Source organism: Ascaphus truei, chromosome 5 (genome assembly GCF_040206685.1).
Source record: "Ascaphus truei isolate aAscTru1 chromosome 5, aAscTru1.hap1, whole genome shotgun sequence".
Taxonomy (NCBI): domain Eukaryota; kingdom Metazoa; phylum Chordata; class Amphibia; order Anura; family Ascaphidae; genus Ascaphus; species Ascaphus truei.
This window is the reverse complement of record NC_134487.1, coordinates 156396950-156413520: the sequence shown is the minus strand read 5'-3', so window position 1 is coordinate 156413520 and position 16571 is coordinate 156396950. Positions and strand designations below refer to the sequence as shown.

At 39.3% G+C, this 16571-nt stretch overlaps 1 protein-coding gene across 3 annotated transcripts in view; it reads left to right on the top strand.

Moving 5' to 3' along the window:
* Window positions 1-4883, top strand: part of P4HA2 (prolyl 4-hydroxylase subunit alpha 2) — a 77754-nt gene extending 72871 nt beyond the window's left edge. For all 3 annotated transcript variants that reach the window (XM_075601114.1, XM_075601112.1, XM_075601113.1), the window contains 2 exons: window positions 1740-1836; window positions 3707-4883. In XM_075601114.1, the coding sequence (XP_075457229.1) occupies window positions 1740-1836; window positions 3707-3777 (168 nt within the window). In that variant the 3' untranslated portion in view covers window positions 3778-4883. The remainder of the gene's footprint in view (window positions 1-1739; window positions 1837-3706) is intronic.
* Window positions 4884-16571: the final 11688 nt, after the last annotated feature.

Below are 16571 nucleotides of genomic sequence, written 5' to 3'. Positions count from 1 at the left end.
GTCCTAGTTTAGCACCCTGGAGACTTGTCTGCCCAAAGTTGTTTACAAAAATTGTGTAACAAATAATATTTCATACTTCGTGCTTGCCTACCATAATCTATAGTAGTGAAGGTATATAGCTGTAGCAGGCATTATGCAGCCAATGCTATAGCATGGTAGCCCCGCCACCTTTTCACGTGCGTCTCGAGGTTACACTGGCGGCAGTTCTTGCTGGCACATTGAGTGTATCTCGTCGCAACCCATAAACGGGAGCTATATACGGCTGCTACATCTGTAACTTGCTTTAATGTTTGTGGTGTAATGGCAAACAGTAGATGATCAGGTTATAGTATCATAGACCATAACAGGATAAAAAGCCAGTCAATTAGCCTGTAACTGTAGTCAATAATGTCACCCAAATGTACAATTTACAGTATACTTTGAGATTTAAATAGTGTTTAATAGTTTTTTCTCATTGCTGGGTCAGCATTTCAATGGTAATTCTATTGCCTGCTAGATGGCGCTAGAAAGTCATTTTTTTTAGGCCATAATATATTTGTTTATCAGTCTGTTTCATGTGGCTATTGCCATACACAAACATTAATTTGTTCTCTAATGGTTATATATATTGCGATAAATTTGTTCAAATAAAATGTTCTAGTACTGTAAATGTAAGTAAAATGTGTTCTCAAAATATATATTTTTTATATATTTACTAGAACAGAGACCTTCATTCCCAAACCCTTTTCATATCTGTGCTTTTTCTCACCTACACTGCTCCATCGACCTAGCATCCCCCTCATTCATCCACCCCTCATGCCATCACTCTCTCCCGAGATACTTCCTCCATTTAATAACACTTTTCTTGTATTAAATGTAAAAAAAATATATCAAACAGATTTTTTTACAATCAAGAATTGTCGAAAAAAAATCTGTTTTTAATTAAGTTTTAACTTTTTCATAAAGGGTGAGAGTGATGGAAGCAGTGTAGGTGAGAAAGGGTGAAGTGAAAACATGGAAGGGCGAGGGTTAAGGGTCCCAGGAGGGGAAGAGAGGAAGGGGTTAAGGGTCCCATGAGGGGAAGAGAGGAAGGGGTTAAGGGTCCCAGGAGGGGTAGAGAGGAAGGGGTTAAGAGTCCCAGGAGGTAGAGCGGAAGATGTTAAGTGCCAAGTGGGAGGGTGGGGAAGATGTTAAGTGTCCCAGGAGGAGGGGGTGCGGAGGGGTTAAAAAAAGTAAAATGTGTAGTTCCTACCTTTCACCGCTGTCTCTGCTCTCACATGCTTTCTCTCCCCATGCTGCTCGAAACTCCTCCCTCTCCCTCCGAGTTAGCATTCAGAAGCATAGCTGGAGGTGGAATCGGGGAGAGAGGCAAAAGACAGCACAGCGGCAGCTTTAAAGCCCTCACTCCATCGGCATCCCAAAATATCGTGATAACCGGTAATCTCCCATATCGGCAAACCGGGAGACTCTGTTATCGCGATATTACGGTACATCCCCCAACACCTACTCCTGCATTCAAATGTTATATCCTGAAGCAGCTTTATTTCTTCATATGTGACTGTAAGAGTACAAATGTTGTAGACATTGCTTCCGTTAATACACAACACAACACATCATCAAAAAAGGTTTCAATATTGCTTGCAAAAAAGGAAAATGACGCACACATTACCTTTGATTCAATAGAGCTGCGTTAAATTTTGTGTCGAATATCGCACCAGCGTTGGGAATGCATCTTGTTTGTAATTGTGCTGTAATTGCAGGGTACCGCAGTGTTCTGGTATAATCTCTTCAGAAGTGGAGAGGGAGATTACAGAACAAGACATGCAGCTTGTCCAGTATTAGTAGGCTGTAAATGGGGTAAGTGAAATTATTTTTTCTTAGTTCTTTAGCCTTATTTATTTTATTCCTATGTTTAAAGTGGCAATCTATGTGGGGTTTTTTTTCATTTTTTTTTCTCTTTTTTTTAAAAATACGGTTTGAAACGGGGTCTCATGAGCGAACCCAATTAATTAAATCTCCGGGACCCCCTTCTTCCAGAGATACTTTCATCTGTAGTACTGTAGGTGTTGTTGCCCACTGCTTGTGCTCACATCCAGGGTTCACATTACAGTGGATTTTCAAAGCTCCTGCAGGGTTGGAGGGCAAAATCAATAAAATAACAAACATTAACATACATTGTTACAGTAGGTAATGAGGGCTCTGCCCCAAGGCGCTTACAATCTATAAGGAAGCGTAAGTAAAAACATACAGTAAGGTTACAGATGGCTGCTTGTTAATTGAAGGAGATGGCATTGGGGAGAAGTGGGATTATACAGAGGTAAAGCTGTGACAGCAGAGTAATGTGTACAGAGGAAAAATAATTGACCCAATACCAGTAACAGAGCAGCTGTAACAGCAGTCAGTGAATGACAGCATATGGCTGATGCCCTTTGGCTGTCCTTTGGCTGACACCAAAGGCTACTGCATTTGGCATGACTTGGATGTTATGTCCTAGAGAATCTGAGGTAGTGAAGTCAGCTGCACAGCATACAACCCATCATAGCAGACATGCCAGAGGGAGGGGCTGACGAACTCCATATGGTCCTTGAAGTTGTCTCTTTTCCTCATGATAGACAGAAGCAGTGAAGGCATATTTGAGAGACCCTGTTAGGGGGATACCTTTGGCATGGCGTGGGTGTTATGTCCCAGAGAATCTGAGGCTATGTAAAATAGTATCTAGGCTTTAACTGATGAATGTCCCACTTGGACTGAAATGTCGACTATATTTCTACCAATAAATATATGTCTCTTTTGCTAAAAATAATAAATAAAAATCACCTGTGTTTTCTTTGATTCTATTTTCTATATTACGGTTTAGTGTATCTGGTTGTATACATTTTCCCCACACCCTTCTTGTTTTCTTATTCTTGAGTCCTCTTTTTGTCCTTATTTTAACTTCAGTACAGACTACTCTCTATTTATGTGATAACCATGGGCTGTTTATTAAGCTGAGATCTTGCAGATGACCCAAGCGATACCAAGTTATGAGGGCCAATTGACGTACAGTACGTACCATCAAATAGATTAATATAAAGATGTATCGGGCGTTATTGTATGTAGTTGGCGCGTTAGCCCCGGCCATTTTTCATGTTAGCCCCACCCCTTTATTCATGCGAGTACTAATGAATTTTGAATGACGGTTGGTCCCACGGGCTCGTTGTGATACCCCTCTACAACACACTCGTGGGAGCAATAACAGCTGCTACATGTGGGAAGATACAACATGTCTGGGGATACATGATCGCCTATGCAGATGTGTATAAAGAATTGAGAAAATGTCTAGAAAAGTATAAGGTTGTCGACTTCTACTGAAACGGTTATGTTTGTGACTTTTTTGCCGGCCACAAATGGCCAAACTTTGCCACAAATGTGAATGTGTTTCAGGGCGTTATCACCTCTTTAACTTGGTCAATATAGAATCTTTCAACATACGTAGATCCTTTTCTACAGGTTTTCAAAACTGGTACATTTTACACATGCATAATTAGCACACAAAAAAGTCACAAAATTGGGAAGTGTCAGCAAAAATTGCTTGTCGACATCTTTTTAAAGATTTTTTTCCTTTCCTTTCCTTTTTCCTTACATGTGCGGTATATCTATATACCAGGATACTACAAATCTACTGTAGGAAACATTGATATATCGCTTGCTATGTGTTGATAACCACTCTTTTTTTTTGTGTGTATAGTTTCAAATAAGTGGTTCCACGAAAGAGGACAAGAGTTCCTGAGACCTTGTGGGTTAACAGAAGTCGACTGATGTCTAACTTTTTGGATTTTTTTTTATTCTGTTAATTATTTCCTTAAGCACCTTTCTGTTCTCTTACATTTACTCCTGGTATCCAGTGCTGTGAAGCCAAACAATCTCGTCTAAGGCCCCAGACTTTTTCTCCACCACTGAGAGGGACTTCCAACAAAACACACTGGTGTAGCACAGCTCAACATACTTTAGGATAGAGGGCTGTTCTATATTTAAACAAAAGGAAAGAGAACTATAGTGTACACCAGTTGTTTAATGCAATTTCAGGGCATTTAGTGATACAGTATTAATTATGAATAAAAACATGCCTCTGGTTAACAACCCAATTTTGTTCTTAATCAAGTGCTAAAAGAACCTGCATCATATTGTTTTGGGCTGTAGAAGGTGACACAATTTGGTCTTTGACATGCTCTTGCCATGATGAAGTTTCAAACATCGGACTCTGATCTGTTAGACATAAGGGTCAATGCAACCTCACATTTAATTAACTACTTGGGGCAGATGAAATCTGGGATACATTGAATTTTAGTGTATTTCAAGCAATTCCTCCTCTAACTGCTCCTATAATTAGTCCTTAAATCGCATTCTAACCAACAGAGCAAGGTTCACCACATGGATGGAAAACTTTTTTTGCCAGTGTTGAAAACTTTGACACATCCCATTATTGTAGTGTGTCAAGCAACGCCTCCCTTCATTCAACTGCTCACCAAACAATTCACTAATGCAAGCAGAGAAAAGCTGACATACTGTAAATCACCTTTCTACTTTGGCACAAAGAGATGCATTGACATCAAATGAATGGTACACATTGCAGGTTTGTTTTATAGTGAATTAGATTATTTAGTTCACCCTATTCCATTCCATATGCTACTATTTAATGGTTCTTACCAATCCCTGTAAATCTATTTTTTGAAAATGCTCCACAATTAGCACAGTGTCTTCCGCCTTTCACTCCTATCTGAAATGAGTTAGGTGTTATGTTGGTGCTTTTGGTTTCACTTGGGTGCAAACAGAGGTTTTACTAATTATATTTTGTGCATAAAACTTGTACTTATTTTTTCTTTTTACGTTTGTGATAATTAAAAATAAATGGTCTTTAAAAAGAGCATTTTGTCTGTTTTTTACTTGTTTGTATCTTGTGAAAATGAATGTTTTGCATTTCTCTGGGAACACTGCATATCAGCTATTTACGTTTATCTGTTTGACTTATGATGGTATTACAATAACTTTGCAAAGAAAGAATAGAGAATTGACACAATCATATCATTAGAACATGTTAAATGTTAAAATATTAAAAATCATTTACGGTTAACTAGATTTAAGCTATTAAACTTGTCACTGTCCTTAGTTCACTGTTGTTGTCGGAGACACTGCACCTTTATACCTGCAGATGTGTACTGTAAGTACAGCATGATTATGTAAGAACACAGAAGCAGATTTACATAGAGTACTTATGGATTGCCGTACACAGGAGCTAAAACATTAACGCTAAATGTATCGTCCAAGTTTTTCTTTAACTCAAAACTATATAACTGTGTAAATCTAATCTAAGCTGCCAGTCGAAGACTAAGTAATTGTATGTATTTAGCAATAACACTAGCATCATCAGGAAAGTTAAAACGAGACGGGCACTCCAGGGGACTTGATCAATAGATTTTAATAATTTATTAATAGTCTTAAAGTGTCATTTGGAGTGGCCAATGTATCCCTGATTGTCTAGAAACATTGATTATGTACATCGTCGTTGTAGAGGTCAAATTAACTTACTACATTCTTTGAGTACTTAGGAAAAGGCTTTCCTTTTTGATAGGAAAAAATCTGTATTTAAAAAGGTAGGTGTTGTGTTATGAGAAGTTCTGAAGATTAGGTGTCTTTTTTTTTTTGTAACTTTAATTTTTATTTTCAATATGCAATGAAACAATGTGATATCAATACAATTTCATTACATTCGCTGACATCCAATGCAATATAATAATAATAGCATGTTCTTATATAGCACTGCTAGTTTTTACGTAGCACTTTACAGAGACATTTTGCAGTCACAGGTCCCTGCCTCGTGGAGCTTACAATCTATAATTTTGGTGTCTGAGGCACAGGGAGATAAAGTGACTTGCCCAAAGTCACAAGGAGCCAACACCAGGAATTGAAGAATTGAACCAGGTTCCCCTGCTTCAAACTCCCAGTGCCAGTCTGTCTTTAGTCACCGAGCCACTCCCTCTCCCTAATATATCCAATATGCATTTAATACAAGTAGTTAGACTAAAGGGAGAACACAAAGAACTTGAAGGTGTGGGGGGAGGACAGGGGGAATACCAGTATCTCCATTCCGGGTCCAATTTTTCCCTAATCTTAGAGGCGTCTGTTCTTCTGGGCATTTGTATGTTACTCTGAGTCCCTCCGGGTCCTCCTAGTTTCCGCCCTAGTATATATTGAATAGGAGCACTCAATCAACCACACCTAATAGTCACCGAACGAGAACGCACTTGGAACTATTATTGCATAATTGTGGCCATACTCAGCCCTTGTACTGTATGTCTGATTGGGCTAGCCATGGCTGCCATACTTTTGGGAATTTGGAACCTGTATTATTTACCAGGCTTGTGAGCTTCTCCATCTGACAGACAAGCCAGATTTTGTTCCTAATTTTTGCGATTACTGTAGAATCCTTTTTTCCACAAATGCTGCGATCTTGCACCTCGTTGCCGTTGCTATATGCACAATGAGCTTGTTTTCTTCTCTGGATAGCTGCTGGGCTGGCCTGTTTAACAGAAACACACATGGATCAAACAGGATCTCGAGGTCCAAAACCCTTTGTAGCCAAATATGAATTTCCTTCCAGAGGGGCTGAATCCGAGGGCAAGACCACCGTATGTGCAACAAGTCTGCTTGTTCTCTGCATTGTTTTGGAACAATGGGGAGTACCATGCAACAAATTTGGATCATTTTAACATGGTGAGATACCATCTCATCATTACTTTATATGCGTTCTCCTTTAAGTGATGTACAAATTGACATTTTGCCACGGCCACGAATATCTCATCCCAATCTTCTACTTCTAGAGTTTCTCCTAGGTCCTTCCATTGGGAAATGAATTGTAATGGCCGAGAGTACTCCCGTCCAGAACGGAATATCTTTATACATTTGGGAAGTTAGTCCACTGATGTTTGTTTTCAATAAACAGAGCTGCTTAAAGTTTGTTAATGGGCATAAGGGTGCTACTTTCCTATAACATGCTCTTATTTGGAGGTACCTAAAGAACTCTGAGTGGGGGATTTCTTTTTCTGCCTTAATTTGTTCGAACGTTTAAATGTTTTTTCGTGCCTTCAAATCATTAAGCCTAAGAATCCCCTTTTGTTTCCAAATTGCTAAGTCTCTATTGTTCAGATCCGGAGCAAAGTTCGCGTTATATCCCTTTTGAAACCAAACCGCATCTCTTGCAGCAAGGGTCTTAAAAATGCAATACCTAGGATTATAGTGTGCCAATGTCAGTGATGTGTAAGGGGTTACTTACAGATGTACCCAGAACCTGCTTTTGGCACTGGTGCAAACTGTGGTTACGCGACCACAGTGGTTTCAGAACCGGAAGATTCCCGCAGCATGACCACAGCAGATACTGTCTCTGGCGCCATGGACTTTTGCTTTTTGGGCAGCGGCTCCAGAGACAGTAAGTCTCGCTACATTTATATGGGCCATTCATGTCCTTTTTTCCCCAAAATCGTGCTCAAGTATTTTTTAAATCCCTCTTTAACCTTTTACTGTGTCAGAGGGTCGGGTGGCAGCAGACCTCTGCACTTTGCGTTATGTGATCGCTACTAGAAGTGGAACTGACACTGAAGTGGAAGGAGCTCCACTTTTATTTTTGCGCTGGCTGCTCCATCAGTGTGGTCATCCTGCCCGAGGAGTGAATATGATTTTTTTCCAAACATGAGATCCATATGATTTTTCTGAGTACGACGAATAACAAATTCCTCACATTAAATTTGCACTTAATAATGGTGTTTCCCTGAAACCACATTGCGGCATATTTGTTTTACATTGAAGGTCAGCATCCATTGTAAGGGAATCATACTTATTACAAGTCAAGAAACTCAAGTTAGAATAAATGCCTGGGGTCTACATGCATTATTGAAAAAAATTATGTTCAAACATTCTGCTAAATGGGACTGCTCCCTTAACAGATTTCTTGCTAGAGGGATTTTGTGATAGCACTACAGTATATTGTGTCACTCACAAAAACTAACTAAAAGCTTTAACATGCCTTAACCCCATGCATGTGAATGGGGGTTACAGTAAGGCATGCTACATCTTAGTACCTTTTAGTGAATCTTGGCCTTAATGATGATGATAGCACTTCTGTTAGCTAGTAGTAAAAGGGTAACACGCCTCTTACACATTCAAAAGTATATATCAGTTGAAAAAATCTCACCTCAGTGAATTTGACATTTCTGTATGAATGTTGTCTAAGGCGGCGATTATAGTGGCGGCGTGCGCACGCGCGATGGAGTGCGGGATGTCACGCGCGCCTGCCGCTCGCACGAAACCTGCACTGAGGTACTAGGCGACAGGGAGGTGTGGTGTGGCCGTGACGTCACGTGAGCGGTTCGCCCTCATTGGCTGAACCGGCCGTCATGCGGCAAAGACAAAATTATTTGTCTGGCTGAGAATCGCGTGCACAGTCGCACGCTCTATGGCCTGCCTCAGAGGTACGACGTCTTGTTCGCGGCGGGCACGGCCACTTTAATCGCGGCCTAAGCGGTCATTATCTCCCCTAATCTCCCCATGGCTTCAAACAGTCTCAGCCAACCCCTTATGTAAAATGTAATCGTGCTGGTGGTAAAATCTAGGGGGTCTTTTTTATGAATGTTTCCCTAATAATTGGGAACTGACCACCCCCAAATATATTTGCAGGGTTATTGTTTATATTAAATTCAAAAATGAATATTTGCATTGTAACAGGGGACTTATCCCTGTTCAGTAATGTGCCTTTAATCTAGCAGTGTGGTGGTTAACTTCTGGTAGTTAATTACTAAACACCACCTGCCTGATTGAGATGGCTTACAAAAGCCTGTCTGTTCAAACAGGAAGTGAGAACTCTTTAGCTGACACCTGAGCTGAACTTGGAGACACACTTGTTTTGAGCCCTGCCAAAGTTAGCAGAGCTGCTTTCAAGACACAAGGCCCAAATAAGACTTCTAAACCTGGATGCTGATTTTCTGTGCACGCTCAGTGCGGTTCCAGGAGAGCAGAGAAGCTTACTCTACAGCTGATAAACAGATAAGACTTTCATTATTAAGAGACTGCTTATACTGTATCTGCTTATTTTCATGCTATGTTTGGGGCTGGTGAGAAATGCTTGGTTAGGGAGATGTGAATTGGTTGCATAGTGTTTTCACTAGAATTACTCCCAAGTGAATGGAAGCTTTGTTCCCCCCCCTCTGTGTTTGGATAATTTTCCTGATGAAAAGGAACAGGCACAATAAAGCCTATTATAATTTCACGTTATAAAGCCTCCTAATTGCGTACCTCTGAACGTCCGTCCACATGCATGATAAGATTTTGATATCAAATTCCAGCGAGAGAGAGACTGTACTTGGAGTCCCAACTGCTATATGTATCCCTTCAAACACACCTTAATCCAACACGTGGAGAGACTCGTGCACAAAATGTGTGCCAGATCGAAAGTGTGAATGCTGGACACCAGCAGTATTGTATTATTATTATTATTGTAATGCATACATTCGTACAAAGGTACTGTAGACAAATTTAATTTTTTTAAATCAATTCATATATATTCACACTTGTGAATCGACACATATTCACAGCAAATTTGAATGTTGGCGAATAATTTGTCCATCTCTACCAATTGCCATGGAAATGCTGCATTAACTGTAGTTATGGGTTAAATTAATGTTTAACATCTGAACAGATATTCTCTATAGGATACAACAGCAGTACGCAAACTGGGGGGCGGGAGAATTTTTAAGGGGTGTAGGCGTTTACAGAGGTCTCGCGCTCTTCTCCACGGGGAGGCGTGACACCTTCGTAACTACTTACCTGCTCTCGGCAGGTCTTCAGCAATGCGGCGTCAAATGACGGCACGTAGTAATGTGACGTCGCCATGGCAACGTGCCTCAAATGATGCGGCGCGTCATTTGACGCCGAGTCATTGGGAAGGGGAGGCGCAAACAATGCAGCTCCCGGGCAGGGGGGGGCGCAGCTCAAGAAGTTTGCGCACCCCTGGGGTACAACAACCATATTACCAGAGGTGTGTGAACTTGCTGTTTTTCCGTTCACTTTTTTTCCACCAATTTTTCTGTAATTTCTTGCATTTTTGTGTGGGAGAGAATGAGCAAAATATTAAATTTTTCCCCTAAATTAGAATATTTAAAAAATTAATATTTAATTAATATATATTTTTTAAATCAGGTCACAGGATCAATGTGATGTGAGCCCTTGCAAAATAAAATTGGACAAACTTTGCTGTTTTTTCACGAATAATTTTGATAAAAAAAACTGCAAATTTACATCTCTACAAATGACAATGACAAACCGAGTACAGTATGTACTTGAACCTGCAACAAGTAGTATCGCAAAGCCTACATCTAGTAATTATTCACTACCATGTACTGTACAGTATGTGTACTCTGACATTATTTGTCTTCTCAAAATATGTACAAACCAACTGGTGGGGTTAGTGGTTGCTTTTAACAAAAGAAGTTAACAGAAGATCAATTCTCTCTAACAAATATAAATACACATTTTTATTCAAATGTAGGATCTACCTCGAAGGCCCAGCAAACGGCGCCAAACTACTGGTATCATAAGCGCTCTTTTCATTTTTACATGAAACCTTGACTCCCACTATAGGGTGTACCGTTGAGTCCATTTTACTTTGGACAAATGCAGCTGAACTTGGTTTTATTGTTTGTTCTCTTTCACTACTGAGCACATTGCAGTAACTCTTTTGGATGAAATGGCGGAAAGCTCTCTGGTAACCTGCACCCTGATCACATTATGGGATGAAACATGGCCCTGAACACTGATTGATACAGTAGTACTGTACATTCTGCATCACTATCTCATTAACCTCTAGGCTTCCATTATCTCTATTTTAATCTTGCCCAAGGCACATCTGTAGTTACTTTTGATTTCATTTGTCACATATCCCATCTTTTTACTTGATTCAACTGACAAACATTGATTCACTGGTCAGGAAAACATCCAGTAGGAAATGATAAACATGAAACGCAGCTGATTTCAAAAGACACAAGAAGCAGAAAAAATAGACAACTGCACAATTTGCATTGGATCAATTGCAGTTCCCAGCCTCTTGGTTCTCAAACCTGCACCTTTCCTATCAACAACTCTAAAACTGATTCTACAGAAGAATGTTTTCAGATGAATGAAAGAGGCTTGTTCATGGTCTGCAACTTGCAACCCCATGTAAAGAAGATACAAAGAGCTGCCTTTGTAATTCAAGGTATATTACATAATTACAGAGTAGATGAGGTTGACAAAAGACGCCTGTCAATCGAGTTCAACATATGCTAAATTTAGACAACAGATTTAGACAAATATATATTTGCATTTACAGAATTTTGATCCAGTGGAAGGTAAGCAGGACCCCCCCAGTGGTTATTTTGTTTGGTAAAATGATAAACTATAAAAAGCCAATATAATACATTTATGACAAAATGCTCAAGTTGCATGTTTGTGTACGTCTGAACCTTTCTATTTAACATAAACAAAATGATAAACATTTATACATACAGATGTAGCAAGACTTAACGTCTTCGGTGCCGCGGCCACGCAATGGTCTTAGCACTGAAGGATTAACTGAAGGGTCCCGCTGAGAAGCATGGATCCTTCCCAGCAAGATCGCTACAGCCACGTTCCCCAGCGCCACAGACCTTTGCTTGTTCCTCCGCTGGGGACAGTAAGTCTTACTAAATCTCTATGTGTACTATTGACAGGCTTCCTCTATTGGACGCATTATTATCTTATTTTCGAGATATGTTCCATGTGACGTTTAACAGCATGGCCCACTGTATTTTGTATATGTTATCGATATCACAATTTCATTTTATAAATGAAGGATACAAAATACAGGCTGTCCTCGGTTATCCAACGGAATCCGTTCTGGAAGTAGCGTTGGATAGTGAAACCGTTGTAAAGTGCGTCCCATGTTAATCAGTGGCGGTGAGCGTCGGATAACATTAAAAAAAATAGCCCATAGGGGTGCATTGTAAAGCGTTGGATATGCCATTCGTTGTAAAGTGAAACGTTGGATAACGAGGACTACCTGTAATAGTGCAATTTGCCTAAAATAAACACTATGAAGACAATTTCAGCAAATTAAGTAATTCAAGGGAGAATGTTTTAACATCTGCACAATGCCCACTGCTTAGAAGAAGTGTTTTTAAAGAAGTTACATTGTTTGGATTCCCATTTTTTAAATGTCCTTTTTTCTTGTAGGACACACCTATATGCAATATGCATTTTAAATCAAATGTCTGCACTTTGTAAGTCTCCACAACTGCAACTACACATGCCTTTTTGACTGGCCCTTAAACTTAGGTGAAAAGTGAAGACCACTCTATTGCTGAATATATATTCTGCAATAGAGGTATATATATATTCAGCAATAAATTTCTCACATTTAAGATATTACTTTCCTTCCTTATGCTATAGCACAGAATTGACTAAGCTAATTTCTTATTTGTTAATGGATCAGATAGGACCACTCGTTGATGAAATCTGCTGATTGCAGTGCTTTTCGGTTGCAAGTCTGGTCTGCATTATAATTAAATATTGTTGCCTTCAGGAAGTTTCGCGTGGCACGTTGCTGCATTTATAGTGTGATTTCTCACACTGCTCAGCACTAGTAAATTATGTTATTGATAAATTTCTAGTCCCCTAAGCTAATTTGAGACACCCATGAAGGACTGTTTTATCACAGTGCCCAGCCTCTTGTAATACACATGTGCCAGCTAACTCCAGGTTAGCATCATAATGAGCACTGTTTATTACAATGTCCGTTGTTATTGATACACATACATTTTACTTTGTTGTTTTAATAAACGTTTAAACCCCTTTAATCAATGTCCCTCTAGTGAAGTTGGGTATATTCTGTTATATAGCACAAGAGATGAATAACTAATAATTGACTATATTATTTTAACAAGATACAATTTATTTTCAGTGAGTATTTAAGTTAGGTGGCATTTCCATCACGTATCACACACCTTCCCACGGACATGTGTCATTTACAGTGGAACAAACCTAAAAATAAAACTAAACTGCAGGAAATTAAGTAATAATGAGATCAAATGGGGTATGGCACAAATATACCACCAAATGGCAATCTTCAGAGAAATAAAAGACCCCTGTTGAGGGGTGGTCTCATATACCTTACAACTCATTACACTATACTATAATAATGGGTATACCTAGTCTGCAGAACTCCAGATGAAATCTTGAGTACAGTACAGTATGTCAAATAGCCAAAGTCCCAGTCCCTGATGAACCTGTATAAGAACTGTACAGTCAATATATGTGTAAAGAGAGTATCTCACAAAATTTGCGGCAGTAGAAAGGATTAATCAAAGCTGAAAACACTGGTATTGGACAACAATGGTATCTTTATCTGAATTACAACAATTTATCACATATAATCATCCTAGCAAATAGAATATAACTAAACTCTTATGAATTTACATTTAAAAAAAGCATATACTTATCTTCTTATTTTATGCCATTATGAGATTCCTTACTTTCCCCACCTTTAGTCCAAGTTTTTTCATTGTAATTTCAGTTAATTTTATGGCAGCTGGAGACTTGGACAAACAAATTCCTCAAAATGCAGGTCTCCTCTAGGACAGAGAGATGTAGGTAACCGGTGCATCAAAAGTTGATAAGTCCCATAAGTTTTCATTTCTCTGCTAGGACCACTCCAATGAAAACTGTATATATTTGCAGCATCCCTGAACAGGGATAGGGGACTAGTACCTAGTGCTCACTGGCACACATACACAGTACATAGATTGTCCCATACAGTGCTGAGTAAAGAATATAAACCCACAGAAGTGACTCACTGTTTACTTCCAAGAGCCTCAATGTGGTCCTATTGCAGTGATTCCTTCAAGATGGCGTGCAATCCACCAGGCAGGATAAGCAAAAGACAGGTAGATGAAGGCAGAGCACTACCTAAAAAAGCAGGAGGAGGCTCACGAGTGCATAAAAAACGTTTTATTCCATAAGTGAATCAGACATGACCCCTAGCAGCAGCAGGAAACACACCTATGCGTTTCAGGCCGTGTGCCCTTTATCAAGGTGTAAATTTACTGAACAAAACAGCTGATATATAGTTACAAACACCGATCGCGCCTATGAATGACGTCCCAACCCATTGTCCAACCCGTATCCCGCTCCTTCGTGCGGATGCTCTGATAGGACAGCATGTGAGTTTCAATTTGAACAAGCTTTATTAAGACCCTACAACCTATACACAAACATCACAAGATGTGTATAGATTTAGCCACAAGTATTCTCATTGGTTAGTCCCAACATCAACAGAAGCAGCTTTATAGACATTCACAGACACACAGTCGGATATAGTATGGATCGTGACGTCAGTCATTCGGCTACTAATATCTAAAGGGTATTAGCATTAACCCCACATGGAGGTACAGTGCAAACAACCTAAACAGAAGAACAGTCTATAAAGTAAGGGGAGTGAACCCCATAGTGTTCGGTGCTCTTAAAAGTGTGTGTAACTAGATATGGGTTAATAAACACACTTGGATGTTATCATGAAGTAGATGAGAAGCGATCCCACTGCAATTGAAGTTTTAAGCGTTCATTAGCGTGATTCCGGTATTCCACCATCTCCCAAAGATCCATAAATCGCTGGTGGACCCTCCTGGTCGACCCATTATTGCGAGCATTGGATCTTTGGGAGATGGGTTATCGCGGTATGTGGACAGGTTCTTACAACCCCTGGTGTTCAAACTAACATCCTTTATCAGGGATACCACAGACTTCCTCGTCAGTATACAGGAGTTACCATGGTCACACGAATACAGGTGGGTCACCATGGATGTGACCTCCCTGTATTCTATTATCGAACACAAACACGGCTTAGAAGCCATTGAGCACTTTCTTGATCAATCCACTTTATCTATTTCACATTGCACTTTTCTGTTACAATCAATATCCTTTTTATTAACACACAATTATTTTTTATTTGATTCACTTTTTTATTTACAAAATTTGGGTACCGCAATGGGCACAAGCTTCGCACCATCGTATGCTATTTTATTTATGGGTTTATGGGAGTCACGTTTTATTTATCACAGCAACAATTCATATCGTCATAATATCGTCTATTACCGGCGATATATTGACGATTTGATTTTCATTTGGAGGGGAGATGAAAATTCACTTTTTTCTTTCTTTAATTATCTTAACAATAACACGTACAATATTAAATTCACTTTTGAGCACCACATTAATCATATTCACTTTTTGGATTTACTCCTGTATATTGACGGAAATAGAACTATACAAACTGACATCTACAGGAAGCAGAATTCTAGGAACACACTGTTATGTGCTCAAAGTTCCCACCCACGGTCTTTGATCAGGAATATCCCAGGGGCTCAATTCATTAGATTAAAAAAACTATGCTCAGATAATGAGGTGTTTCTGTCTCGTGCAAGGGAGATGTCTGATAGGTTTTTAGAACGAGGATACTCAGCTAAGGATATAGCAACAGCTTTCGCTAAAGCAGATCATACTGAGAGGAGTGAACTTGTGTGTAAAAAAACTAGGAATTACATCCCTAAAAGAGATAGAGAAACATTGTCAAGATCGGACAATACAAAAAGTCCTTTCTTTACTAGTACATACAGTTCACAGTCTCAAGATATTTGCAGAATAATATCTAAACATTGGCATACATTATTATTAGACAAAGACATCCGCCCAATACTAGAACAAGGACCAAGATTTTCATATCGGAAAGCCAAAACTTTGGCATCACACCTGTCACCCAGTATGTTTAATTCTAAGTCCAATTTAACACACATTACAAGCATTCCAAAAGGCTTTTATAGATGCGGGAGTTGCTCCATGTGCCAGTATGCATCCCAAAGCAAATACATTTCATATAAAACCAATCTTAAGAAATACTACATAAAAAAAATTCTCAATTGTAACATCTCATTTGTTATCTATATTCTTTTCTGTGGCTGCGGGCACAAGTATGTGGGCCGCACTATAAGACCACTCAGAATAAGAATAGCTGAACATGTACGTTTAATTAAGAAAAGGGACTTAAACCATCCAGTTCCCAGACACTTTACACAATGTCCTCATGGTGGCATTCAAAATTTTTCTTTTTCTGCAATAGAACACATACCCTGCCATCCTAGAGGTGGCAATAGGGAAAATACTTTAAACAAACAAGAGATGTATTGGATATACACTCTCAACACTCTCCACCCACATGGCATTAACCATGAGTGGGAGCTTAAACACTTCTTGCATGGTTGAATGTCGGGGGGGTCTTGAGAGTGTGTCTCCATGCATCTCAATATACTTTTTCATTTATCAATTTTAGTTACTGCAAGATCATCAAAATCATGTTCAGTGATCCAATCATTCTTGAGATCATGTATATTTACATATATGTGCATAGGACATAGTTGCTATAAGTACAAATGGCCTTGATATTGTCTTAATGTGATTCATATGTCAATGTGATGCATATCTTAATCATTATTAATGTTGTG